Source organism: Siniperca chuatsi, linkage group LG8 (genome assembly GCF_020085105.1).
Source record: "Siniperca chuatsi isolate FFG_IHB_CAS linkage group LG8, ASM2008510v1, whole genome shotgun sequence".
NCBI lineage: Eukaryota > Metazoa > Chordata > Actinopteri > Centrarchiformes > Sinipercidae > Siniperca > Siniperca chuatsi.
The window spans coordinates 20,742,489-20,769,722 of record NC_058049.1 but is presented as its reverse complement, the minus strand read 5'-3'; the positions used below and the strand labels follow the sequence as shown (position 1 = coordinate 20,769,722).

General features: G+C 44.3%; 1 protein-coding gene across 2 annotated transcripts in view; it reads left to right on the top strand.

Annotated features, from left to right (window-relative positions):
• ebf1a (EBF transcription factor 1a) overlaps positions 1-24,771 on the top strand; it is a 56,594-nt gene extending 31,823 nt beyond the window's left edge. The window contains exons 10-18 of one of the 2 annotated variants that reach the window (XM_044206386.1): positions 2,305-2,435; positions 4,942-5,068; positions 12,242-12,330; positions 15,698-15,763; positions 16,316-16,478; positions 17,844-18,023; positions 20,123-20,317; positions 20,600-20,668; positions 21,815-24,771. In XM_044206386.1, the coding sequence (XP_044062321.1) occupies positions 2,305-2,435; positions 4,942-5,068; positions 12,242-12,330; positions 15,698-15,763; positions 16,316-16,478; positions 17,844-18,023; positions 20,123-20,317; positions 20,600-20,667 (1,019 nt within the window). In that variant the 3' untranslated portion in view covers position 20,668; positions 21,815-24,771. The remainder of the gene's footprint in view (positions 1-2,304; positions 2,436-4,941; positions 5,069-12,241; positions 12,331-15,697; positions 15,764-16,315; positions 16,479-17,843; positions 18,024-20,122; positions 20,318-20,599; positions 20,669-21,814) is intronic. The other variant, XM_044206387.1, reaches the window with a different exon arrangement.
• The last annotated feature ends 2,463 nt before the right edge of the window (positions 24,772-27,234 follow it).

The window sequence follows — 27,234 nt, the reverse complement described above, 5'->3', positions numbered from 1 at the left end:
AGAACAAAACACCCAGGCTCTTTCACCTCACTTTCTTTGTCTTCCTCACTTTCTGTCTGTTCAACTCCCTTCCCCTCCCTCTCTCTCTCACCCCCTTCCCCCCTGTCTGGCTCAGCACTCAACCCCTCTTCTGTCGCCGCTCTATCCCTCTCAAACCTGCTCTCTTGCTTTCTTACTTATCTCTCTTCTGCTTCCTCCCAGATTCTCACTTTCCTCTCTTGTAGGGTTTCTAACTCGAGCTAAGAGAGGAGAGAGTGGTAGCTAGTAAGTCTCTTGTCTCTCCCTTGTGGCTTGATCCCCTCAGGTCTCTGCCTCTGGGCCTTCTACTCTGCCTCGCATAAGCACTATGTGTCTTATGAGGTCTGTTCTGCTTAAAGCCAACACTAGCTTTATTTCCTCGGAGACCTGCTTTTATCCTCCAGCCCTCCATTACTCCCCATCCCTCAGGTTTTCAAACACACCCATACACACACTAAAAAGCCCATGCACACACATACACCAAACCTTTAATACTTCATAATGACGTGCACATTGATTTAGGAGCCTGCACTGATTCCCAAGTCCCTAATCCAGTTATTTTCTCATTTCGATTTCCCAGACATTGAATAAGAGAAACATATTTTTTTCTTTGAGGAAAGTCAACCTCAGGGATGATAATGACAAAAAACTAAGAAGGGATTTACATGATGGCCTACAGTAGATTGCATTAAGATTGAATGTTGTGGTTCAGTCTTTCTAATGACTATTCTCCAGAGGTAAGTTGGACCACTTGTCCCTGCGACTGGTCTCACAGACGATTAGAAAAGTTCACATATTGGAGACATCAGCGAGACTTGGATCTTACACAGAACGAAGAGTACACTCAGTACGCTAACAGATGTTCCCTGTGTCAGAGAGATTTGTTTGGGAATTTGATATTCTCTGATTTTCTATTCTCCTGATAACGGGGGTTGGAAGGAGGAACAACAGGAGTGAAAGAACAAGACAGAAGGGGGAGATGGAGAGACGTAGGCGCGATGACAGGAAGGGGTAAAAGTGCATGAGACTATAAAGAAAAGATGAAATGATAAGAAAGAAGACAGTGGCTTCTTTTTGTTTCGAGTGTGTGTTGAGTTTGTATGCAGGATACACAACTTTGGGGGCCCATTTCAGGCGGTAATAGATGAGCAGCGCATAGAGTTGAACAGATGGCACAGAGGAACACCCCAAAGTATAATCCTATCACATGGATTCACGTTCCACCATCTGGTTAATCCACACACACACACAAACACACACATCCACACATGCACATGGAGCGCACATAATATCAGCGGCTGTGAAAAGGCGGCATCTTAGGCCGTGATTACGGCCACAGATTGCTGCTTGGTGAACGTTGATCTCTGCAGGCGTATCAGGGGGCTAAATATCATTCCAGCTTGTTGGGGAGGATCAACAGAACAGGGATTCAGGCAAAGAGCAAAGGCTAGGCTGCAGGAAAAAAAGTCAGCCTAGTCTAAAGTGGATTATGCCGCTTTACAGATTTACAGCATGTCTGACAAGCTGCATATCTGTTAAGGAGAGGAGATTTAGCTTGTATAAACATGTATTTTCCCAATGCTGTTCTTTTCTTCAATCACATCCAGTAATCTCCAAGTCCATAATACCAACAGATAAGGTCAAAAAGCACATTGAAAATCTACCAGTTATTGAAAATGTGGTTTATTGTTGTTATTCCAAGTACTTTGTCCGATAAGACATGAAGAATATGCTTTAAGAGAAAACATTGTAAGTTTACAAAACACATTACAAATGTCCAAGCAGGAGTTGAAATGACCCCTTGTGGTCATGTGCTCAGTGGCCAGGCACTGAGATAGCTACACAGATATATGAAACAGACAGCTGAGCAAGAGCTAAGTGTTTGGTTAATGAAGGCGCTGTATTCAGAGGGCTCTGCTCCCCGGTCGCATGGCCTTTGATCAGACACTCAGCACACCTGACATTTACACGCCTGCACGCTTTGCCACGTGTCATAAAACAAGCACACCGCTGCTGCCCTCACACACAGGGCAGGGGTGATGTTTAATAACGGGGTGCATATAATCACTCTGATTAGTATTCCTCGCTCGCCCCTGACCCCTGGGAGAGAGGAGAGAGTTGATGTGTGTGTGTGTGTGTGTGTGTGTGTGTGTGTGTGTGTGTGTGTGTGTGAGAGAGAGATGGAAAGAAGAAGAAGGGACTGTACATGGTGCCAGTAGCAAAGATCTTTATGGGCTGTCACTGGATTAGTTAACATCTAATCTATTTTGTCTGTGAATCTTGCAGCAACCCCCAGCATCAAAGCCATCAGCCCCAGTGAAGGCTGGACCACAGGGGGCGCTACTGTCATCATCATCGGGGACAACTTCTTCGACGGCCTGCAGGTCATCTTTGGAACCATGCTGGTCTGGAGTGAGGTGAGTCACCATCTAGTCAACTGAAAGAACGTGTGTGTGTGTGTGTGTGTGTGTGTGTGTGTGTGTGTGTGTGTGTGTGTGTGTGCACATGTGCATATGTGTGCATCCTGACCATAGACTGTATAAAATAAGTGGATGTAGTCACCATGATGTCACCCATTGGTTTGTGGACTACTGTTCTGAAGGGTCCTGTCTAGTTGGTAACCCTGGATATTCAGAAACTCTTGCAAGATTTAGGTTTAGGCAACAAAACTACTTGGTTAGGTTTAGGAATGTGCACAATGAAGAAACAACGTGTACAAATCTCACGAGAGTTTCGCAAATCTAGGGTTACCATCTAAACACGACCGTTTGAAGCCTCAAGATTGGCATTTTGGCCGTCGCAATCTTGGTTTTTTGCAACCAGTGACCGGAAGTGACTGTAATTGGATGAGCAAATGCTAAGTTATCAGTTGACGCTGGCGTTAGCTAGGTTAGCAAGGTGCATCTGTAATTCACGTTAACTGTGATATTAATTGGGATACTAATTTGGCAAGCTTAAAACAAAATGTACTTAACGAAAAAAATTAACAGCCGACTCCTAGAGTGTCTTTTAGTACAACCAAACGCTGAACAAGATATTTTTAGGCGACCAAAATGTTACAATTAACTTTAATGGACCGAAAACACAATGTGAAAGGGTCAAAGTTCTTAGACGAAAACACTGACAGCACCCAAAAACAAGTTCACGGCTAGTTAAATGCGCACAGTGCAGTGGATACGCCTCTATCCTGATTGACAGGTCGCCATGGTAGTGACTTTTCAATCACAACATAGCCACGCCCTAAAGCATACCCTGCTTTATCATTTATTTTACTCTAAACGTGTACCATAATTTACAAAATGAACATCATGCTGTATTGAAGAAGACTAGAGATCGAGACCATAAACTCATTAAGAAAGTGTTTACTGAGGTAATAAATCAAGTGAGAAGAAGGGACATTTTCTCATAGACTTTTATACAATCTGACTTCTTTTTGCAACTAGTGGAGTCGCCCCCTGCTGGCCATTAGAAAGAATGCAGGTTTAAGGCACTTCTGCATTGGCTTTACTTTTCAGACCCGGAGGTTGACGCTTGATCCTGAACACAAAATATTAAACAGAAGCTTTTCTACTATAAACTAGTGGTTCCCAACCTTTTTGGCTTGGGGCCCATTTAAAATGAGGCAATGTCTGTTTGCGACCCCTTGTTATGGCCTTGGAGTGGGCATGAGTGGTGTTACGAGGTGAAAGTATTCAATATTTCATGTGGGGAAAAAACAAGTCACGAGATATATACATAATTTGTGTAACAGAAATATATCAACTTCTCAGTTGTGAAGATTTTCATCAATAGGTTTTATTATTATCATTTTTAAAACATTTTATAGGCTAGAAAATTGAATCAGGTAACTAAAAAAATAATAAATTAAATAATAATGACAATTAATTGCAGCCCTACTGTAAACCCATGTCAAAAATATTTCACAATCTGAACAGCCTGCTTTCTCAGTTCTCTCTGTAGCAGTTCTTATTTTGTTCCTGTCTCTTTTCAGCTTCCTTCCTGTCTTTTATTATGTTAGTATCTGCCTTCTTGGAATATGTGCACACCGTACAGTATGAATCTCTTTGTAAGGAGCATCTGCCACATGACTAAAATGTAAATGTAGTGTATGTGTGAAATTGAAGGTCAGTGAGCAGCGCAGCTAAACAGCTTTCTCTTTAGTAAAGGAATAATTCTATAAAAAGCTCTTATATTATCTCGCTGAGAGGTGAGTGGGGCCAGACAATGGTAGAATGAAAGCGTAGCTAAGTGAGCAATGAAAGGGACAGTTAGAACAGCACACACACACACACACACGTGCACATACACGAGGCACTGGCAGCAGCATTGATAGCTTTTGAGCGCTGCTAGCTTTGAGTGCTAGTTCACTATGGTGTGCAGGAAACGAGCACTCAGTGAGGTCTCATCTGTGTTTTGTCTTGTTACCGTTTTCCTTCAAAGACCCTTCAGCGTACACACACAGACATACATGGTGAGCAGGCTCATCAACCACACTAAGTGAGCCTGTTAAAGACACAGTGGTACTTTAATGTGGCTAACTGCAGCTAGACATCCTCAGCTGACAGACACAGAGACAGGGGCAGCAGAGACGAGCATATTATACATTTACTTATACTGTGTAATAGATGTATGCAGAGGAAGGTGTGTTTTATTCATAAACAGATAACTGCTTTTGAACCCCACTTACTGAGTCCATGTCAGCACTGATAACCATCCTAAGCCTCACAGTGACATTGCCTCAGGCTAGGAGGCCACCTGAGGGCTTTAGCGCTAACACATCATTTTCAGGCTGATTATACAAAGAAAGAAAGTCAAAAGCTGCAAAGGAAAGGTCTGAGGCGAGCCGAGAATAGTCCCCTGAGCATTTGTTTAGATATGAAGTTTCAATGCATTAATCTTTCTGTCCTCTCTGCCTCTTCATAGCTGATCACCCCCCATGCCATTCGAGTGCAAACTCCACCCAGACACATCCCCGGGGTGGTGGAGGTCACGCTGTCCTACAAATCCAAACAGTTCTGCAAAGGCACACCTGGTCGCTTCATCTACACAGGTACTACCTACGCACTTACTAATGACACTTACACTGCAATCTAAGGAAATAATGAAGCCCCAATCTACCTATCTGCTGGCTTTTCTCATGCAGTTTTTTCCCAGATTCTCTTATTTTCTACAAACAACAACTTGCCTTTAGAGGAATGTGGAAAAAAGCTATAATCACATAGTGACTTTAAGTTTTATTAGGAGTGTATATTTGCAATATTTTCTAAAAGTAACCTGGTACCATTTATATTTTTTCTACACTGTTTCTGGAAAAAAAATGTGCATGCTAAACAATTTAAAATTCAATTACATGACTCAATAATTCAGTGAAAAAGCATACTGATCAGAGGAGAAAAAGTGTTTGTCCTCTTTTATGAAGCAGGTGAAGGTCAGGGGGGAGGTTTAACCTTTTGATTAGTGGGATTATAGAGATTTAACCCTGTCGAAGGCATGATTCACAAAGGAAGAGGTCCACAAGGAGAGTGTGATTTTTGACGGTGAGTGCAGGGGCATGAATAGCTGGAGTGTTACATCAGAGCGTATCAGCACAGAGTTATAGCCATGCGGTGAAAAGAGCGGCAGAGAGAGTGAATGTGAAGCGGTGATTAACCAATGTGAGGCCACAGGTCCCCAGGGAGTTTGTGAATCACATAAATCTGTCTGTAATCTCAACCACTGATAGACTTAGGCTGTAAGCCCCGGCTAGAATTGCCAACATTTGACAAAATCGCAATTGCGAGAGAGCGTGTGCGTCATATCACCAGCATGCATTTTCTGCATCTTGTATGTGTCCTAATTACTGTGCATGGACAGAATCCATGTCCATGGGTCATAATTATGACTCTGTGTTTGTGTACTTACAGGAAAAGGCTGCGATAGGCTGCCTGTGTTTGTTTGAACGTATGTGTGAATGTACTCCAAGCACACACATGCACATTGAACGTAATTGCATTACTAAGACAGAGGGCAGATGGGTGGGGAGCCTTTGCCATGCCAGAGTTGTCCAACAGCCCGCACTCTGCCAAACCCATAGAGCTGTGTGTATATAAGTGTGTGTAGGTGTGTGTGTGTGTTTGTGCACAGCGTTTTAATGTGCCAGACATGTGGGAACCGTATGCATAAATGCCCTATCTCTTCCCAGCCCTCCACTCTTTCCCCTTGTCACATTCACTTATTTAAAACTTGCTTCTTTGAATGAATTCATCCCCTCTCTCTCTCTCCTCTCTCTCTCTACCTCTTGGCTTCTATGGAGGCACATAGAAGAATCTCAACAGGTGAGAGGTTGCAAGAGGTCATCCACTGGGAGCTGAACACACACACTGTGATGCTGCTTGCCAAGCGCTGGCGCCTTCACAGTGACACAGTCAACCGTGTCGAGGCATAGATCCCAGTTCTACTCCTCACACACTTCACTTCAGCCACTACTCTGTACCCTCAGCGGGTATTTGTACCTCTCCCACAGCTCCTTTATCAGCCCTTTTTTTTTTTTTTTAGTATTTTATGTTCTCCCAGCGAGGAAGAACCTGCTCACATTCTGCAGAGAACAGCGAGTATTTGGAGCAGAAAAGCTATTGATGAGAGTGGAGAGTGGTGGATGAGAAAGGGAAGGATGGGTGAGAGGGATGGAGGATTACCATGGGCCATGTTTCCCTCCTGGGTCTGTTTGGCACCAGTTTGAGCCCAGTTGCCAGTGGGTACTAATCATGGAGGATTGGCAGCACTGCGTGGCAGCTGGCAGCTAGCGCATACACACACACAACGCAACAACACAGCCCCACACTCGCAGACATGCATATACTCATATATTACTTGTGCACGCACGGTCACACACACATGCGCACACTGAATTACATTGGGGACAGCTGGCATTGCTAATCAACTTCAGCTGAGGAGAGGAAAGCGAGCAGCTCACAGACCTAATTAAGTCACCACATACCCAATATTGCTGTTACTGCTACTGCAAACATAACCAACACATACACACACATATAACCCGTCTATAGGTTTACACCCCCCCACCCCTTCTCTCTGTGATCACTGATAATCCACAACTGCCCGTCGCTGAATGGGAAAATTTCAGCTGTAGTTCAGGACAGAGGAGACAAGCAGGGGACTTTTGGTGCAGAGGAGATTCGGCAAGAAGCTATTACAGTAATGTGTCCTCTGCTGTCTCTGAGGACTCCCCTGCCATTAGACTTCAGAAAGCTCCAATTAGACTCATCAAAGGCAATTAAGCTCTCCACTGATAAGAATAAAAGAATGTTTTTTTTTCATTCACTGCTCTTCCTCTGTCTTTTTATCCCCTTATCCCCCTTCTGTTCCTCTCTCTGCCCTCTGCTTTACCCACCTCTGGGGCTGAGAGCTCTCCCTAATCTCTCTCTCTCTCTCCCTCTCTCTCTCTCTCTCTCTCTCTCTCTCTCTCTCTCTCTCTCATTATCAGGTCATTGCCCCCCACCCCACCCCACCCCCCACCCCTCTGCCCTGTATAAATGCATCTCCATGTTTGGTTGTGTATCACCTTTTACTGGATTGCTGTCTTTGTAACATTCATCAGAGAAGCTCTGCCTTTTCTTTTCTCCATGCAATATAGAGTGATAATACTCTCTGCCACTATGTCCCGTGTGTGTGTGTGTGTGTGACGCAGGGTTACTGGCCATAGATTGGGGGAGTTGATGAATCACCCTTGTCGTTCAAAAGGCAATCCCTCCCTCCTCAGTATGCAGCCTTGTCTGCTTAGTGCTTCCTCTACAGCTTCTGCTGATATTAAAAGGCTCTGCTGGCTCACATTAAGGCCTGCACCATGCGCACCAACACGCATCCGCACACACGCACAAACATTAGGGGTAGTTTTTCAGCGCTGAGTGCAGATTAGGTGTGTGGGAAACATCACTCAGTTGCCGCGAACAGCGAGGGAAAAGACAAAAATCAAGAACAGAATTTAAACCAGCCGGGATGCTGCTGACATTTCTCTCCGTCTGTCTCTGCCTGCCTCTGTGCTCCAAATTAGTTTTAGGAGTGGAGGAAGGACTGTCAGTTGTCTGTCATTTTATACACTACAGACACTGGAGTGAAACACAGATGATGCCACAGTAATTGTTGTTAGCATGAACATGCTCTGTAAAATTTCGATTTATTTTAGCCCTAATTTAAGCTGTTCCACATAGTGATGAAATCTGCTTGTCACACACACACTGAAGATGGTTTTACTCAGATGGGGCCTGAATACTTCAAATTAGTAATATATCGGATGCAGATTGTGTTGATGTCATGATGTTGGTTTAATTTGCCAGAGACTCAGTCAAAAAATCTATTGCCTATTTTTCTAAAGAAACAAAGTTAACATAGACTTACAGATATATTCTACATTATTATGCACATGTGATACACTTACATTCATGCATGAGCACATGCATACATCACCGACACACAAATGCAGCATGTAGTCATCTGGCAATAAAAGTGGGATGCAACCACGAGCTGGTCAATTACTTGTCTTGCTCCTATTTGTGAATGCTGTCTTTTATTGAGCTTGGGTGGAGGCCTGCTGTTGATTAAAACGGCTGGTCTCCAGCTGGAGACGGGGCTGAGATACCTGCACACATTCACATTTACTGCGCACAGTCTTAACAGTGAGCAAATTCACACCTCTATTTGAGATTGAGATTAATTTTCTGCACCATGTGGCTTGTCTTCCCTCTTTAGCATGCTCCGTTCTTATTACAGCAGCATCTGGTCCATGATGATGATGTAAATGAATTTCGAACGTAGATTATTTTATACCCTGCTGAAATGAGCGGCGTTCACCAGGGGAATGATTTCTTATGTTTTCTTATATCTTAATTCTAGTGCACACTTTTCCTCCAGATTTTCAGAATTTGCATTCTCCTGGTGAGGATCCGTGCTGTCAGGTATTGTTAACTGTCGACATGCACTTTTTGCAACAGATAATTAGAGCTTAGGTTGTAGTAGCATCCACACCTCAATTGATTTGTAGAATATCTTAGCGCCCACCCTCCATCCTCTCCTCCTCTCTCAGCCTCAGCCTCTCCCTTCCTTTAGGAATAAAAAGCTCTACTCATCTGTTTTCTGTGTATGAATTTCCAGCCATGCATTAGTCTCCCTGACATGTTCAAGCGATGCTTTATTTAGCTTGTCGGATTCTGCAAATAAACGCAATCTCTGGGTTTATGGAAAAATGGATAAAAATTAGATTGTAAGGTATTGATCTGGATTGTGAGTAGTCGGTGGGGGTGTTGTATATATGCATGTGTGTGTGTGTGTGGTGGTGGTGGTGATGGGGCGGGGGGCAGCTCTCATCTGTGTGAGGGGGGGGAGAAATGAAGCCATAATTCAGGGCTATTGAACCCCCTGCCACTGGCGGCATCGATCGCAAGGCAGCGCTTATGAGATCACACCTGAGCACTGGAGACTGCAGAGGGGAGGGGAGGGGAGGGAGAGAGGGACATGAGGAGGGAGAGGAGAGACGAAGGAGTAGAGAGTGAGAAAGAGAGAGAAACAGACGGTTTGTGATATGATCAGCTCCTTACCCACTGTCTGAGGGCCTGTTAAGGTGTTAACATCAAGCCTCAGAGCCAATTACCTAACCCTGCAAGTACCCCCCCCCCCACACACACACACACACACACACACACACACGCACACACAGTGTTGTGACACAGGAGGAGAAGGAGACAGGGCTACTAGACGCTTACTGTAGTTTCCCCTCCTCACTCCATCTCTCCTCCTCCTTCTCTTGTGTGGACAACTCCACCGTACTGACCTCTCAATTATCCCTCATCCCCCACACCCGCTACTCTTTGTGCCCCAACCCCGGCATTTATTCCTCCCCTAAAGCTCATACCTCCAACACCCCTCCACCCTAGCCTCCTCTCCTCCTTCTCCAACCCCCTTACCCCTTCACACACACTCCCCCTGCGGCTCTGTAGGTTATTATAGTGAAATATGAAGCGGTGTGGATTCTAGGCTTCATGAAATTTCCATGAGCATTGATCTGATCTGATGTGGGTGATTGCTAGGTGAATCCCTCCAGTCCAGGGCTGTTGCTCATCTATTCATTTATTTATGGCAGTTATGTTTTACTGGCTTTGATTTGCTCTTCTGGAGAGCGACAGCTAAGGATTATAAATATACCTGTATAGGAGAGTGTGCTTTGAATCCTGGAGTGTACCAGCACACCACTCCTCTTTCGAGGTTGGAGAGATTTTTTTTTCGTCTTCCAGTACTAATTCCTGTTGTGAAATGTGAGATATTGAGCATAGATATAAGAGCATATAACGCCAAGATAATCCCCAAAGAGACACAGCCAGGTAGTTAGTGGTGCGCGTTGTCCCCCACATACTCCTCTTCTGGTTTATGGTCCTTGAAAACGAGCAGAGACAATATCACTTCCTCTCTCAATTACCAAAATTGTCTCTTTATTTGTAATAGGGGGTATCTCTGTATGTCTTAGGGTTTTTATGCTATTGTTCACTCGAGGCTCATTTGGCGCATTGTGGAGAACTGATAAAAAATTCATCATAAAAACAAAAGCCTTTGAGTCGTAAGAGAGGATGTTGTCGGAACAATCCCCTCCTCAGACTGCAGGCCTAATCCAGGGCAAATCCTCCTTAAGGCTTTAGAGAGATCAGAGAATAGGGAAGTAATGTCAAATATTTGTCCTCAGAAATAATTCATACTTTATTTGTTGCATGTGATCATCTCATTGTTTTGGCTTATTTTATCAGTGGACCAGCTGGCCTGTAATGTGTGTCATTCTTCAGAAGTTGAGCCTGCCTCTGGCATCTCTACTCCTACTTTTTTTTCTCTGTACTGTCTTTGCTTCTAGCTATTCACCTTTCCTTTCTTTCACTCTTATGGATTACTGGAACGGTCCGCTGGGAGAGCTGTCCAAATACGTTTGTGTTGCCAAAACAGAACATCACCGATTCCTGCTCCTTTGCTCTCTTTTGGTTTGTGTGTTTGAGTCGAGCGGTTCAGGAGGAGCCATGGTCAAGTCACTAGAGGTCCAGCAGGACAGCTTGTACTGATAGCCTCTAGGGGCCTTTTTCTGGGGGCCGCCTAGTCAGCCTGGCTGCTCAGATGTAAGGCAAGCAGGGCATCAGCCCTCAGGAAACGTCCAAGCTGCGACCCACAGGGGAAACAGACGGACAGCACAGACACATACAGGCAATCCTCACGCATAATGGCTCCTTCTCTTTCACTTTTTACACACATACAAGTACAAATACACACATGGTCAAACTCTGTACAGAAGCAGCATCTTATAGGCTGTAGCCCAGAAAAGTAGTCAACATTGTTATCCATGTAGGTGCAATGACTCCCCAGGCAACCCACAAAGAGACACAGGGGGAGGGTAAAAGACAGAGAGAGATAGAGAGAGAGAGAGTACATTAGGAATGAATTATGTGGAGAGAGCACTTATCCAACAATCCTCCTCTGAAGTGTTTGTAGTATAACCCTCAGATCTTCATTGTATTTATTCTAATGTTTAAATATTCATGGTAAATCTTCTCATATTCAATTACCGTAGCACGACCACAGCATGCCTAGAGAGTGCTTTCTCCCTGCTGCCTGGATGATCTGACTCTGTGTGTGTGTGTGTGTGTGTGTGTGTGTGTGTGTGTGTGCGTTTGAGTGTATGCGACTGTCTCTATGTGTGTGTGTGAGTGTGTGTGTGTGTGTGTGTGTGTGTGTGTGTGTGTGTGTGTGTTTAGCTTGTTCCCCGGAGCGATCAAGCCTTTGTTATATTGGAACCAGGCTCTGTAATTGCTTATATTAGTCGCTGATCAACGCAAGACCACAGGACACACACACACACACACACACACTCACACACGCGCATGCACACAAACGCACATACACTCTGCCTGATTCCTGACAGTCTTTTTATTAACCACCAAAGCCGGCGACAAAGAGAGATTCATTACATCACAGGCAAACAAAGACACACACCAGACTTAATAGAGAACACCCACATTTTCAGTGTGTTTAGTTTAATGTTGAAATATTCATGTAAAACCGTGCTTAATTCAGTCATTTCTACCGTGGGAGAGAATCACTCGTTTCTCCTGCTGTATCTCTCAGTTGCTTTTGAACAGTAGGTGTTTTCATTATTAAGAATCAAGCATTAAACTTTTTTTTCCTTCTCTCTGTTTGTGCTTAGCGCTGAATGAGCCAACCATAGACTACGGCTTCCAGAGGTTACAGAAGGTCATCCCCAGACACCCCGGAGACCAAGAGAGATTACCCAAGGTACGGTGCCTCCACTTCTCTCATGTGTCTGCGGTCATGCTGATTGCAATTATTTTATAGGAATTTGTCTTGGTAACACTGGTACAGACAAGTATTGACAACATCTAGAGTTTCATAGCATATATGGATATATATGGCACAAGAGCAGCATGACCTCACACACAGAGGAATGACTGTGTGCTATAGACAGTAGGCTATACATGACACTATGCAGTATGCACATAAACATTTTATCATATGTCATTTTCTGCTCAAACAAACACTTTATTTGCGTAGCGAACACACAAGCAACTCTATTCATCCTTCTACTGAGTATAAGGTCATTTAGACTGGCAAAGTGGGAGAGGAAAGGGATAGATGGAGGGAGGAAAAGAGGGAGAGAGGGAGGAAAGGAGGTTGAGGGGAGAGAGGAAGAGAGAGGCAGAAGCAGGTTAGGTGATCCATCATAGCTGTCCAGTCTTACCTCCTGCTGGGTCAGTGGATCGAAGTCAACCCCGGGTGGACTTTATTACTTCCAGCACACACACACACATACACAAACCGGCACACACACACACATACACACACACATAGAAATGCACATACACACTTCTCTGTGCCTGTACATGCGCACACATACACAGTCAGTGGAGGGAAGTCACCATGAGGCAGAGATGGAGAGCCCAGGTAGATGCAGAAGGAAGATAGAAAAATCACTTGTCCTCGCTGTGTGTCATGTCTGGTGGATACAAGACTTGTCCTGGTTAGTTCTGGTCTTTAGCCTATCAACCCCCTGTATCTCTCTAAATATCTTTATATCCATCCATCTCTTTTCTTCTCCTCCTCTTCCTCCCTCGCTCTGCGGTGTCTCTTTCTCTTCTAAATGAACAGCGGTAGCTGGCAGGCCCGGTTGTTCATTTCAGCTCTATTGATTTGTGCCTTTATTGAGGTAATAACAGTTTGTTGACCACACTTCTCTCAACTGTTGGCCTCAATCATGAGAGAGAGGGGCATACACTGGCAATTTCTTGGGCTACAAATGTCCATTCACGGCTACCTTGGCAAAGCCTCTTTGTGGTTGTTCTTCAGTCAATTTTTAATCGAAATTAAATTGATTGGGAAAATAATGTATTCCATTCTAGTGGCACCTTTTTCGAGGGAATTCTTAATGAACCCACACACACACACACACACACACACACACATACACACACTGAGCAGGGAAACAAGCAGGATATCTGCCAATGCCTGTTCTATCTCTGTGTGTTGTGGTAATGATCCAGTGTCCAGCTGAAAACAGCCCCCATACTGTGCTGTGGCTAATAGTCAGGCAGTCAGAGTGAGGAAGGAGTGCTGGGTAGCTCAGGCACAGCCAGACTGCAGGGTGTTTAGCTAAGGCTGTGGTGTAGCTGTGGGTCTGGGGCCGGCTAATGAGTGACCGCCCTGCCAGACGGGGCCAGGCTCTGCTCTGGATCAGGTTCCCCTTCCTGTTGACGTCTCTGTGGGCCTGACTTTACGGGAAGAGACCCTGCGCCCAGGAAATGGTCTCCGCTTACAGCAGCAGAGCTAGGGAGGCAGCACGGCGCTAACCACATTTATCTGTTTATCAGAACGACTCTGGAGCGCTGCCTAATCGCGTTTAGCTACTGGACAGATCCCTTTGCTAACGAGAGACTGATCGGTACAGACAGGGCACAGGACCACGAGAGAGTGATTAATAGGGAGAATGGGAGAGAAGAAGAAGAGAAAGACAAGAGAAAGTAGTTTGGAGATGCAGGTGAAGAGAGGAGGAGGAGATTAGAGATGCACAGGCAGACAGTACAGGTCCTAAAGAGAAAGAGCTGAAAGGCTATGAGACTCACAGACGGTGCAGAGAGAGGCAAAAAAACATTTTTTAGATGAAGTGACTAAGGTTTCACGTGTCCTCCCTGAACACCGTTGCACTCCAGCTGCGGATCTGTTTGTGTCCTGATGCCTCACAATTCCCTCATTTTCCCTCCTCCTCCCTTTCTTCTTCCTCCTCCTCCTCCTCCCCTCCCTCCCGTCATCCATCCATCTACCTATCTAGTAATCCCTGGGAGGCATGGGGAGTCGAGGAAAAGCAGAGAGAAGGAAGCGAGGAGCGGTGCATACATACTAAAGAACCACTTACCTTCCTAGGGCCTCTACATCTCTCAATCAACCCGAGCAGGCCTCCTCTCTGGTCTCCCCTCTTTCTGTCTCTCCCCTTCCTCCCCCTGTCTCCCTCTCTGCCTCCCCCAGATAGTGCTAGTAATGGGAGGTTAACACAGAGGCAGCGCTCCCATTATTGAGTGAATTTAGCACCTCGGACAGCGCTCTACAATCTTTATTGCTTTGCTGACCCTCTCGTCATGTCCTGGGTGTGCTCGACAGCCTCCACATGTGCGTAGCTGCGTGTGCGTCTGTGTGTGTGTGTGTGTGTGTGTGATATGAGGTCTGATTGAAAGGCGGTGTGTCACGGAACAGAGAGCACACATGCTCCAGGGCTTGTTCACAGCGAGGGATACACTCAGGAGGGTATAGCGTACAGCGTGTGTGTGCGCGAGTGGAAGAGAAGGAGGGAGAGAAAGAAACGAAGGGAAGGTTGGAGGGGAGGGGGCTGCAATTTTCTGGTTGTCGCGCCTCCAGCATATATCCTGGCCCCGGCACATTAACTTTTAAAAAGGGTTTCGTAGGGCTGTAGGTGTCTACATCACACACACACACACACATATAATGACTGCCTGGAGTCACACACTCATACACTCAGGGAGGGAAAAGAATAGAGACAGAGAGGAGAGAAAGGAGGGTAAGCGGTAGAAAATGAGCGCAGAGAAACGGCAACACTACAGAAGGATAAATGTTTGATGTGGGAAATTCCACATTTCACCTGAGCAATGATGTTCTACATTTATCACACAAAGTGGATGCAGGGCTATTCACTTGGATCATTACCAGGGCTAATACAGGGCAGGAGACGGGTGTGTCCCAGCTGAAGAGGGGAGTTGTATAGCCGTCAACTTAATGATATGTTGTGTTAAATGAGATTGATGTGAGATCATGTGCGGTAGATTCATGATCCGGCGGTGACAGTGGGGAGGAGAAGACGTAGAAGATGGTTGACTGATAAAGAGATATAGGCTCATGTTTTATTCACAGATAACAGTATCTTACCTCTGCTCTCCCAAACTGCCCAGCTAGTAACAAAGTGCCGGGACAGGCCCATTTCTCTTCCTCTGCCTTCCTCTGTCTGCCTCCTTCCTCTCTTGCACGCTCTGTTCTGCATTCACAGCATAATGTAAGACGTGAAATGTAATAAAAGTGACTGAACTCTTTGAGCCGTCACACTCATGATCAATCCCCTTCCTCTTTCTGCGCTTGATTGTAGGAGGTGATCTTAAAGAGAGCAGCAGACCTGGTAGAGGCTTTGTACGGGATGCCTCACAATAACCAGGTAAACACTCACACACACAAACATCAATATCTTTTCTTAGATGAAATCATGTTTGTGGTTCGGACCACTGGCAGCATCAAAGGCGGTGTCTTCGCTGCTGTCTTCATGCAAGATCTGGGACCCACAAGCACACACATGGGAATAAGTTAGCGCTTTTATCAGCTCGTATGTTGAGGAAAGGAGGAGAAGTACAATGAAAACTAAATGTAGAGGGAGGAGAGGAGAATAGGAAGAGTACAGAAGCAGATGAAGAGGAGGAGGAGAAGAGAATGGAAACATGAAGCAGGGAGGAAGAGAGGAAGAGGCTGGCTAAAGATTTGATGAGTCTGTTAATGAGACTTTCCTCCATTTACTGGAACCAATTCCACCACTCCCAGTGACCACTGATAAAAACCACTCAGCCTACTAGGTTTACATGCGCAGTATCTCAAGTGGAGATCTAGCATTCTTGTGAGACCATAAAGCCTGCATCAAGGGCATATTTTCTCTTCTCTTCTCTTCTCTCCTGCCTCTGTTGCTGACCACAGTTCTTTCTTTCTTCCTCATTGTCAGGAGATGATTCTGAAACGAGCAGCGGATATCGCAGAGGCCCTCTACACAACAGTGCCACGAGGGCACAACCAGCTAGCCAGTCTTGGCAGCGGCTCCGTCCATGCTGGCATGATGGCCGTAAATTCCTTCACTGGGTCAGAGGTGGCACAAACAGCCAATCAGGGTGAGCGAACTCAACAGGAAACAATTAAAGTCTATTATCATGGGAAATGTGGCGGTGATGTATTTCTTTTTCTCTTTTTGTTGAAAGAGGGATGGATAGTAAAGATGAGTAGTGCAATAGGGACATTTTATTCTTCATGTGGGAAATACAGAGAGGGTGATTTAAGAGCATGGAGCAAATAAGGAAGATTCTGAGAAAGGAGGACAGGAGGAAGAGGAGGGGAAGGAGGGGAGGCGACAGTAAGAAACAGGGAAAACTCGAGATGAGGAAAGAACGAAAGTGAGAGAGTGAAGAATGGAGAAAAAGAGAGCCATGGATGAAGTACGATGGAGAAATATGAGTGGGTCCTAGGGGTGTGTATATTAGACTGGGGTTGGCCCCTGTCTGACAGAGAGAGATGTGGGTGCAGTCAGCGGTGATTCATCACATGTATCAGGGGAAGGAGAGGAGAGTGGATGGACCAGCGTGTGGATATGTCTCAATACTTTCAATGAGCTTCCTCTGTCCTTCATCTTCATCTGGAAACATGTTCAGATGTGGAGAAAACCACAGATATCAGCTGCGTGACTTCTCGCTTACAGTTTGCAACTCATAACAGATGAGGATGGGGAATAGGTGGGGCCTAATTATCAAGAAGGCAACTACTACAGTAGAGAAGTGCAGCCCTTGTTACACTAGAGAGCAGACATTCCTGATGTTCAATTCCAGCCGTTCTTTTTTTCTCCAGTGTCAGCGCGTCGGACCTGAGATGTATATTTATAGTAGAAAAGGTTTCAGTCGTAGTCATCTGGACACTGTTTTCAGAATCAAGACGTTCTCAATTGAGAATGACTTCCGGATGGGAGCCGAAACCTTTTCTACGATAGAACACTCCTGGACGAATGAGGGACTACACCGTCTTATATTTATAGTCTTCTTTCCATCTTGTCCTCTTTCTGTTCACTGCCCCTGTAAAGCATAAAGGAGAAAAGGGTCCTGTCAGAAATAGTGGCTTCATTCTTTATAAATTACACGAGAGCTGCAGAGGCCTTTTAGTGTTAATTGCCTTATCAATATATCTAATTTTGGAGAGGAGCCAGTAAGGTTAAAGGCCTCTTGTTTCAGTGGTTGGATTGCAGCTAGTTCTCTCTCATATCATTCTTCCTCCACTTTGTTCATTGCTTTCTCGCTCTGCCATATGCTGGCTAAGATTTTTCAAAAATTTATTTTGGTTTATATGGCTATGTTCATTAGCCGTGTAAACCGTGTAAGGGAAAGAGTATTTGGCAGCATTGCATGTAGGCTTTCTCGTTTTGTTTTGTCTGCCATCTGCTATACCCCTAACACCTATTCTCTCTCCATCTCCTTCTCTTTCCCTGTCCATAGGTTTCAGTAGGAGTACAAGCAGTGTGTCCCCCCATGGTTATGTCCCCAGCTCCACTCCCCAGCAGAATAGCTACAGCTCTGTCTCCACTAGCATGAATGGCTATGCTAACTCTGGCATGGCAACCTTGGGCACCTCGCCCAACTTCCTCAATGGATCTGCAGGCAACTCTCCCTATGCTAGTGAGTAAATACACCACATCCTAGATCTGAAGTCAAGAGAGGCTGACAAAATCAAGGCATGGAAAGTGAAAACATTGCAATCTGAGCCTTTTGATGATGTAAGAATAAGTATTTGACAGGAACTGTGAACGGGAGATGGAAATAAAAAGTGACACACAAGGAGAAAGTCATGCAGTTCAGCTGGCTCATCTGTTTCTTTAAGAACAGAGTCAAACGCAAATCCCCACTTTATTGGCCAGGGGAGCAGATCACCTAGTACCCCCCCCCCGACGCACACACCCCACCACCTCTGCTCACACACACACTTTCACCCTCTACATTAAAGACCCTTGATTAAATCAATAAACTAATTGCTAGAGAAGCAATTCCATTTCAGCGCTTTGATTCCTGGGTGTTAACAAGTATTTTAACAGGCTCATCGGCCCCACACAGACACTTTCAATCAATGGCCCCTCGGCCTGCCTTTGTAGGTCCAATTTTCATTAATTGATTAGTTAGGCCCCTTCATAAATGGATTATGACTTTATTGCAAGGATTTGTCAGGAAGAGCCATAAAAGCTAAGTGTTGGATAATAACAACAATAAAGGCAGAAGCAGATATCAGAGGGCAGGTGAAATACGACTCGGGTTGATTGTAAAATCACTGAGGGGGAAAATGCTCTTAGTGTATTAGCAGACAAAAGACAAACCCAGGAGAAGTGGATGGATGTGATGATGTCAGAGGGAGACAGGATTTGGGTTGTGAAGATAACCTTCTGGTCATTTTTGTCTGTGGATGAGTCTCACGATTGTGACCTACAGCAAGCTGCAACTTGTAGCGACACCAAATCCAGCCAGCAGCTATCTTATATAAACCCAAATATTTTTTCAAAATACTGTTTATTGCTGTCTTATGTGTACAAAATTTAATCCAGAGCTCTACTGATGATGTGGACCTAAGGCTGAGAATTTCACAAATTTAAGGCTTTAAGGCCTGGTTACACCAGCATTTAAAACAGCAAAATGTCGTAGAGAAATCACTCTATTCCAGTGGAATCATTGTTGGAGTTCAACTAGTGGTGAACTTTGACCCACGAATATGCGGCATTGACCAATAGCAAGCCCTCTTGACAGTGCTGACCTTTGAGGGAGCAGATAGCCGGATAATCCAAAATGGAGGAAGCTATCATAGCTGTTTATCACAATCAAGTTTTATTCAAACTTCTCCACAACAAAGACATGGTTTACAGACAGTTGTGAGACAGGAGTCAATGGTACATATAACTCACAAGAAAAAACTGAACTATGAACTTATTGTCCCGTTCATGTTCCCGCCGGTTAGCATGTTAGCAATTAGCTGGCTAGCTCACCAACTAGCCCTGCGGATGAATTTCATTGTGTCACTTTCTGGTGTAACCGGGCCTTTAGACTTTAGATTATGACACTGGTTAGAAGGCTGGACATATGACCAACAACCGATTAAACCATGTTTAAGGAGATGGTAACACGACAACAAAAACACAAAGAAGGAGTGATAATTGTCAAGCCTTTGTTATCCGCCCATGTGTTGGATTTTATTGAAACCACTTGCTCTGGCTTTTCATTGAAATCTCTTGCATGATTATATGTGGGGAAAAAAGGTGATCTGGGAGAGTCTTGTTTGTAAGTTTCCCCGGAATTTTTTTTTTACGTGTACAGCACCCCAAGATAGCGAGGAGTTGTTTATCAAGCCGTTGCACCCTTTGAGCAACAGGATGAGTCATCAAAACACACCGATCAGAGGAAGAAAATGCTTTGGGCTGTTTTTGGTGCAAGTTTCCAACTAAACACATTTTTGTCTTAGCTATGGAATATCTAATTGCCAGGTGATTGCTTAACTACAAAAAAAAAGTCTGAGCCTGAGTCTGAGTTGATCTGAGTCCAAAATATTATCCCTCCTGCCATCATCCATTGACCAGTCCCTTTCTGTTCGTCCCGTCTACCCGTCCTCTGCCCTCGGCCCTGTCTCTAACCTCGTCTCTCCACTTTCCGTCTTCATCTTTCCTCCCTGTCATTCTTCCCTGACGTGCTCCCTATGACCCCCTTAACCCCCCCTTTCCTACCCGTCTCTCTTCTCTCAGTCGTCCCGTCAAGCCCCACCATGGCCTCGTCGACCAGCCTGCCCTCCAACTGCAGCAGCTCCTCCGGCATCTTCTCCTTCTCTCCAGCCAACATGGTGTCCGCCGCCGTCAAGCAGAAGAGCGCCTTTGCCCCTGTAGTGCGACCCCAGAACTCCCCTCCACCCACGTGCACCAGCACTAATAACAGCCTGCATGGTAAGTTGCTAAACAGGTAGCCACCTAGCATTTATATACATGGTATCTAATGAATTTGGAGCTACTGTTTTTATGTGTATTTATATAGAAAAAGTATACTTCCCAAGATAACGTTATTGTCTATACCTCTTTGATCCTGCTCTTCTTCACCTTCTTATAATAAAAATTGCTCACTTTTACTCCCACTTCTTCCTCCAATTTTCCTTTTCTTCCTCATCTTCACTCCCTGTTTTTCCTTTTTCTACCCTCCTTGAACCCCTCCACTCTCCTTCCTCACTGTAGATCAGTCTTTTGTGGACTCTAGCAAGTACTCATCAGCCAACTCTCTGCAGGGCCTGGCCTTCTCCTGAAGTACGTTATCCCTGTCTTTCACTTCTTTGTTTCTTTCTATGCCACACTATCCCACACAGCTCATTTGCACCACCAGCTCATCCTGGCCTACCCTTCCTTCTCTTTTCTGTTTTTATTTGTCACTCTTGACTTGTCAGAGAGACAGCATGCCACACCATATGTGTTCCATTTCCTGTTTTCACTTCCTGCTTCCTGCCTGCACTCCAGTGTGTGTGTGTGTGTGTGTGTGTGTGGGGGGTTATGCCACCACGGGTCATTCTGTTCTCTCATTTCCATCGAATGCAGCGCGGGGTCTGTTCGTCTAGGCAGGATGTTGTATGGTGTTGAGATCCTGAGAGAGAGAAATGATGGATGGGAATCTTTATCAGAGCCCCAAGCTAAGCACTTCCTCACTTCCTCTGTCGGCGTTGATGAGCGCTGACCATGGTGACCCAAAGGCCAGTGGCCACTGTGCGCTGATGACACTGACACACACACATGCACACACACACAGAGCCAGAGACACTTAGGAAATAACCAGGGAATTAGTGGATTGAAGAGAGAGGGGAATCAATCGGGAGCCAATATGTTATATGAAAAATTCCTCCCACAATGGCTTCTGTGTAAAAATTGTGGGAAGGGAATGGGGTGAGGGGGATGTGGGAGTGAGGAGATGAAGATGTGGGAGCTAGTGGAAAGCAGAGCATGATATAAGAAGGTAAAAATGTGAATAAAGCACCCTATGAAAGGCTCATGGATTCCCTTTCCATGTTCAAGTGTTGAGCATAATTTCATCACCTCGTCATCCCACGTCACTGCGCTGTTTGAATTATGCGCCATGATTACACAATGTAACTGCTAACAATTAACAGTGGCAGCTCTTGCGTGAAGCTATTCAGAAAGCCTGTGAAAAGTTGAATGATGTTGTCAGTGCGCGCCAAGTTAGCGGCACAGCGGCAAAAAATGTTTTGATTTTGGGGCCTCGGAATGAAGAGATAATGAGGGAGAGTCGTCTTTGTTCGCCAGATGCTGGAGCACATTTCTGTTATGTGACTGTTGCGATGACAGATGAAACCCAGCAATCACATGACTGACCTCTCTCTCTCTCTCTTTCTTCCTATCTTTACCCCCCCACCATCTTCCTCCCCCTCTTTTCCCACAAAACAGCGATTCCTGGGATGATCGTTCCACCCATGTAGAGGATCTGGGATAGCTGGAGATTTGGGAATGTTGAAAGGAAAAGACACAGTAGCAGAGTCTGGCGAGTCTCTGTTATGCTCCGGAGCTGAACTGAAGGAAGTCAAGATAAGACGCAGGACTCTGTTAAACTCAGGCCTTTCCATTTGGATGTCATCTGGAGGGATAGGGGAGGAGAAAAGAGGGACAATACGAACCTTTGTGATGTTATTTCCCTCTTGGTTGAATTAGTGTAGCTTCTCTGACACCGCGTTGGATGGAGTGTATAGAGACTGATAGTTTACCCACAGTGTGACACTGACCTCATGAAAAGAGCATTTATTTATCTTTATGTTCATGCCTGTATGGTTTGGGTTTGATTACTGGAGGCCCCACGCAATCCGTAACTCGCACAAACAACAGTGAAGTGTTGGTTTGGCCGTGAAGTTTACGTAACCTCTGTCACAATAGAAGATGCTTTCCTTAGCTCAGCCTGCTTGCTAAAACCACATAACAACACACTGGCCAAATGGAACTAAGGTCAACAACACAAAAAAAGCAAAGAAATACAGAAAAGAACAAAATCAACCCTCAATTTTTGCTGCTAATTATCCCATAAATCTAAAAGTGGTATGACAAAATCACCCTATGCTAATTCAACATCGGAAAACATGCCTTTCTTTTTTTTTCTTCGTTTGGTGTGTTTGTTGAAATTTTAATAAAACTGTGAGGATTGAGCTGTTTGCAATATGCTTTTCTGCTTGTCATGTGAAGGAAAGGTGATGATTTAGCCAAAATTGACATTTTGTTGGAGATTCTAGTGAAGACTTGAAAAGCCAGAGGATGTGTGCGTCCAGCCTGCACTGTACTGAAGGAGTCTAGCAAATATCAAATTAGAATAAATGCGTGATATATGTGATATATTTTTGTATATAAAAAAGTTGAATTTTTCATTTGACATTTCTTTTCTTTTTGCGATAGCTATAGTTTGAAATGTAAACATTAAATGTCTTAAGGCAGCTTCTCAGTACAGAAGATAGATTTACTGTGTGTTGTCAATATCTCATCTGCTAAACATGAGAAACATGGATTTGGATACAAAAAGGGGATTCCTGTAAAATATCCTATAAATAATGTATTTATCCCTTGTATTTGTACATTGCCTCTCACCCTCGTTTAGTTGTGTTGTGTAAGTTTAATACAGTAAGTGAACATATTTCACAATATTTTGTTTCATTATTTACTGTTGTCTCTCAATATTTAAATGTGACTTTTTTTAATCTTTTTTGTTTTGTATGTTGATTGTTTTGCATTGGTATACCATGCTTTTATTTGTTGATTCAAAAACATGCCATTGTCTATTTTTGTATTATTTGTAAGTTAATAAAAAAATTAAGTTTTTTTCCTTATGAAAATGTTTATTGTATGGCAAAAAAGTAGCATCTTATTCAGAGTATTTGGTTGAAGTAGATTTTTTAAGAATATATACACACATTAATATATACTGTAAATCTATATCTTTTTGTTTGAACTCTTTGAGGCTTTCAGATTGATACTGTTCTTGAACTGATAATATGCATGGGTTCTTCTCTTGAGTGACACTTCCTTTTTTGTGCGTGGAAACCAAGAGAACTAAGAAATTGCTCTGTGTTTTTCTTTCTTTGAGTTCCTCTTTTTCCCCCCTGTTCTTTCTTTTCCTATGTTATTTATGCTTGCTTACATACTGTATCTATATACTCTTTATTTTTTCTGTCACTGTAATCTTTACCAGCAGTCTAGATGCCTTAACAATGCAAACCCATTCTTCATTCAATCACGTGTACAGTTTTCTACCCTCACCACAATTGTCTATTGCCACAGAGGAATTCATGGGAACTTGGGGACAAAGCACAAACCCACTGTGTTTGGTGGTGAAGCCAGACTAGAATACAAAGAGCCATAATTCAACAATCACACACACACCCCGATGTACTATAATACTACAGCAGTGGCACGCTTTGAAGGACAGTTGACGTTGAGAGGCCTGTCTCAGCTGTGCTCATTGCATTTTAGTGCTCACAGAGACACTTCTGTCTCTTTTTTTTTAGAGATTATGTAGCTTTTTTCCGATTAATGAAATAATTTCAACTGCATGGTGGTAATATTTCTCATTAACCACAGGATCACAACAGTGTGACAACACAGAGCTGTTTTAATTGTAGTACAAAGGGGCGCACAGTGAAGATAAACACTGTCACAGCACAATTTTAATCTCACACATGGAGTCGTAGATCTGACTTCAGTATTTGACAGCCGATCCCCCAGTCCTTCTCTCCCTGTATGAGCCTTTGGACAATATAGCTTCATTATAAGCTAAACAGAACAAGAACAAGTGAGGAAGCATGAAAGGGAGCTCCTTGGCCCCTCAGCCATTTCTGTAGTCTTCTCTTTGTGTCTGCCGTGTGTCTTCAAGCTGTTGCTGGACAGAGAATAGGGCTTTTCTCTCTGCTTTCTTTTCTAGAGCCTGGTTTTGTTAAGTGCGTAGAAAGGACCGTTTTAACAGAGGCGCCTGCTGACAGACGAGTGTTTTTCAGGCACTTGTGTGCCTGTGCTGGTTGGGGCCGGGGTGGGGGGGCCTCACCATATCTGTTTCAAATGAACTACAGAGGTCTGTTGTCATACAATGGCTTCTTTGTAAGCAAAGTTCCATCCTGATTATGAATATTGGTAATGAGTGACAAAGTTTTGTATTTAGGTAACAAACAACAAAAAAAGATGCAAACCAAATAGCTGGTGTCTATTTTTTCCTCTGTTTTGTCTTTGACTGCAAATACACTGAACAGCTCTATGATATAAGGGAAGAAAAAAAATTCTACTGTATAGATTGTTATTGTTTTTGATGAAAATTGAGCTGTAAGATAACTTTTGGACTCTCACAATGTTGAATTAAAGTTACCTCTTGTCTGTGACTTTGTCAGTTGTCATTTTCTTATTTTAAAATATTTCGGATTTCTGTGACACGATCACCAAACATAAAGTTTGGTTCACTCAACATATGAAAGGTCAAGAAAGATGGGGGGGGTGACTTTTCTTTTTTGACTGAAAACATCATCTCCAAACAGCTGACAGGCGGTCGACTAATAATAGAGGAGAACTGGCCAAGACTAATTCCACAGGTCAGAAACAGACCTGCCCCCCCCAACTAGGCTCCTTTCTCTAATGAATCTAATTCATTAATGCATTACTGATGGCATGGTGAACATGGTTAGCCTGACAAGTTTCCTCCTAAACATATTAGTTAATGATGATTCCAAGGTTATTAATTGCGAACGCACCAGCCCACTATAATTGAGTCATCATTTGCATACCCGGTCATCAGCAGAAAATTAATGTCTTTTTTATTTTTTGCATATCTAATTTAGGTTGCCACGATTGGATTAGTTTGTGAGAATAGCGGATCCCAGGATTCTGCTGACCTCATACTGTTCCAGGGTCTCCACGGTAACTGGAGGCTTCCGTAACGCCAAGGGGGGAGAGCGAGACGACCTGGAAGTACTGATGAAATAAGGACTTGTTAAACACTGTGTGCCTGTGTGTGTTTGCCTCCTTAATTGCCCATAGCTTTGTAACTGCACAGGGCGTATTCTCCCATACATCTAATAACAGAGTTGATATTTTGCTGACAAACAGTAAAGTGGGTTGTAGTGTGCACGATTTAGCAGTAAGAGGTGGGATATTGAATTATGGAGGTTACACACTCAGTGCTGGGGAAAATGAGTCCTGAGCCTAATGTTTTTGATTAGCGAGCCGAGCACTGCTGCCATGTTGCACCGCGTGGCTCAAGGGATTCCGCTTCCCCAAACGCGCACACATTCAAAGACACACACACATAAATCATAAATACACACAGACAAAAGGTGAACCATTTTGCTCTTTATTTCCAGCTGCTTTTCAGGCCCAGATATACTGGTCAGAATGGGAGGAGGACAATAGGAGTGGGAGGCCGAGGGCAGCGTGGAGCCAGCAGACTTCAGCCCTCTGGAGACATAACATTAAAGACGCTATTCCTGGAGAACTATACTCCTCTGGATACAGACAGCAGAGCCTTCACACATCAAGAGAGGTGCTGTTCAGGAGCTTCTGTGCTGCTAGTATCCTAATGAAATATATTAATGCACATATTCCTCAACATCTCGCTCTCCTCCTCCTTCTTTTTCTCATTCTACTCCCTGTATGGACACATGAAGGGAGGAAGAGCGGAGAGGCGTATTTGAAAGAAAAACAGGAATCCCTGTGGGGATCCCGGATAAAGAAAGGAAAGAAATGGAAAGGAGAGAGGATGAGGGGGGGTATTCAGAATGATGGAGGCAGACCTAGACAGTGAGCAAAAGACGAGGTGAGGAGGAATGCATATTAACAATATTCTATATTGGAAAATACTCACAATGGACATCATGGAGAGATGAAGAGAGGCAATGGGAAGTTCCATTCCTGGCCTCACTTAATGTGTGTGTATTCGCAGGTGTGCACGAGCTGCCTTTCTGCCAGTAAGACAGAGCATATTTGCGTGCAGGCGTACCTAGAATGAGTGTGCACTCACATTCAGGTTTGCGCTCTCGCTTTCAAAGGTGTGTGGTCGTTTCCCACAGTAATTATCCTAGTGACTGTGGGTGTCTGTCTATGATCTGTGTGGTACCTGTCAGAGGGAGCCCAGCAGAGCCTATGCTTTATATTCCCTGTAATTGCTGCAGCTAATTTACTGTGCGTTGGCCTAATGAGTAGGGAGGTGAGGGGCTGGGGTATGTAATGGATGTTAGAGAGATAGCGATAGAGAGATGGATTTCACCACTGCCAGCAGAGAGAGGGAGAAGGGGAGGAGGCCAGCGAACTGTGTGTGTTAAGCAAGCATGTAGAACACTTATCTTTATTGTTCTACTAAAATGAAAAAAACAACACAAAAGATAAGCTATTTGCCCCCCCCACTCTCTCTCTCTCTCTCTCTCTCCCCCTCCATCCTCTCCTTAGCTGACAGTACAGTGGCGACTGCAGCGAGCACATTAGACAAGCTTTTTGTTATGCTGATTAATGATAAAAGCAAATCCATAAATAATATAGATTATTTATTCCATTTATTCACATGCTAATTAGAGCTGGCAGCAGAAACCTCAGAGAGATGGCCTTTTTTTCCCCTCATCTGTTCCAGTGCAGCCAGATAGACCAACTGACATTCAGACAGAGGCAGAGACAGTCACATATTAATGTCATTCACACTTTGAAGCACCAATGGTATCTTGTGATGGGGACACGTCCACCCTTCATTTCTCCCTAATGAGGTCATGATAGAGGCCAGTGGTTTTGGCACACACACACACCCTCTGTTTTTACTCTCTGCGTGCTCTTGACGAGCGTTGGATTGACAGGGTCGTCTTTGA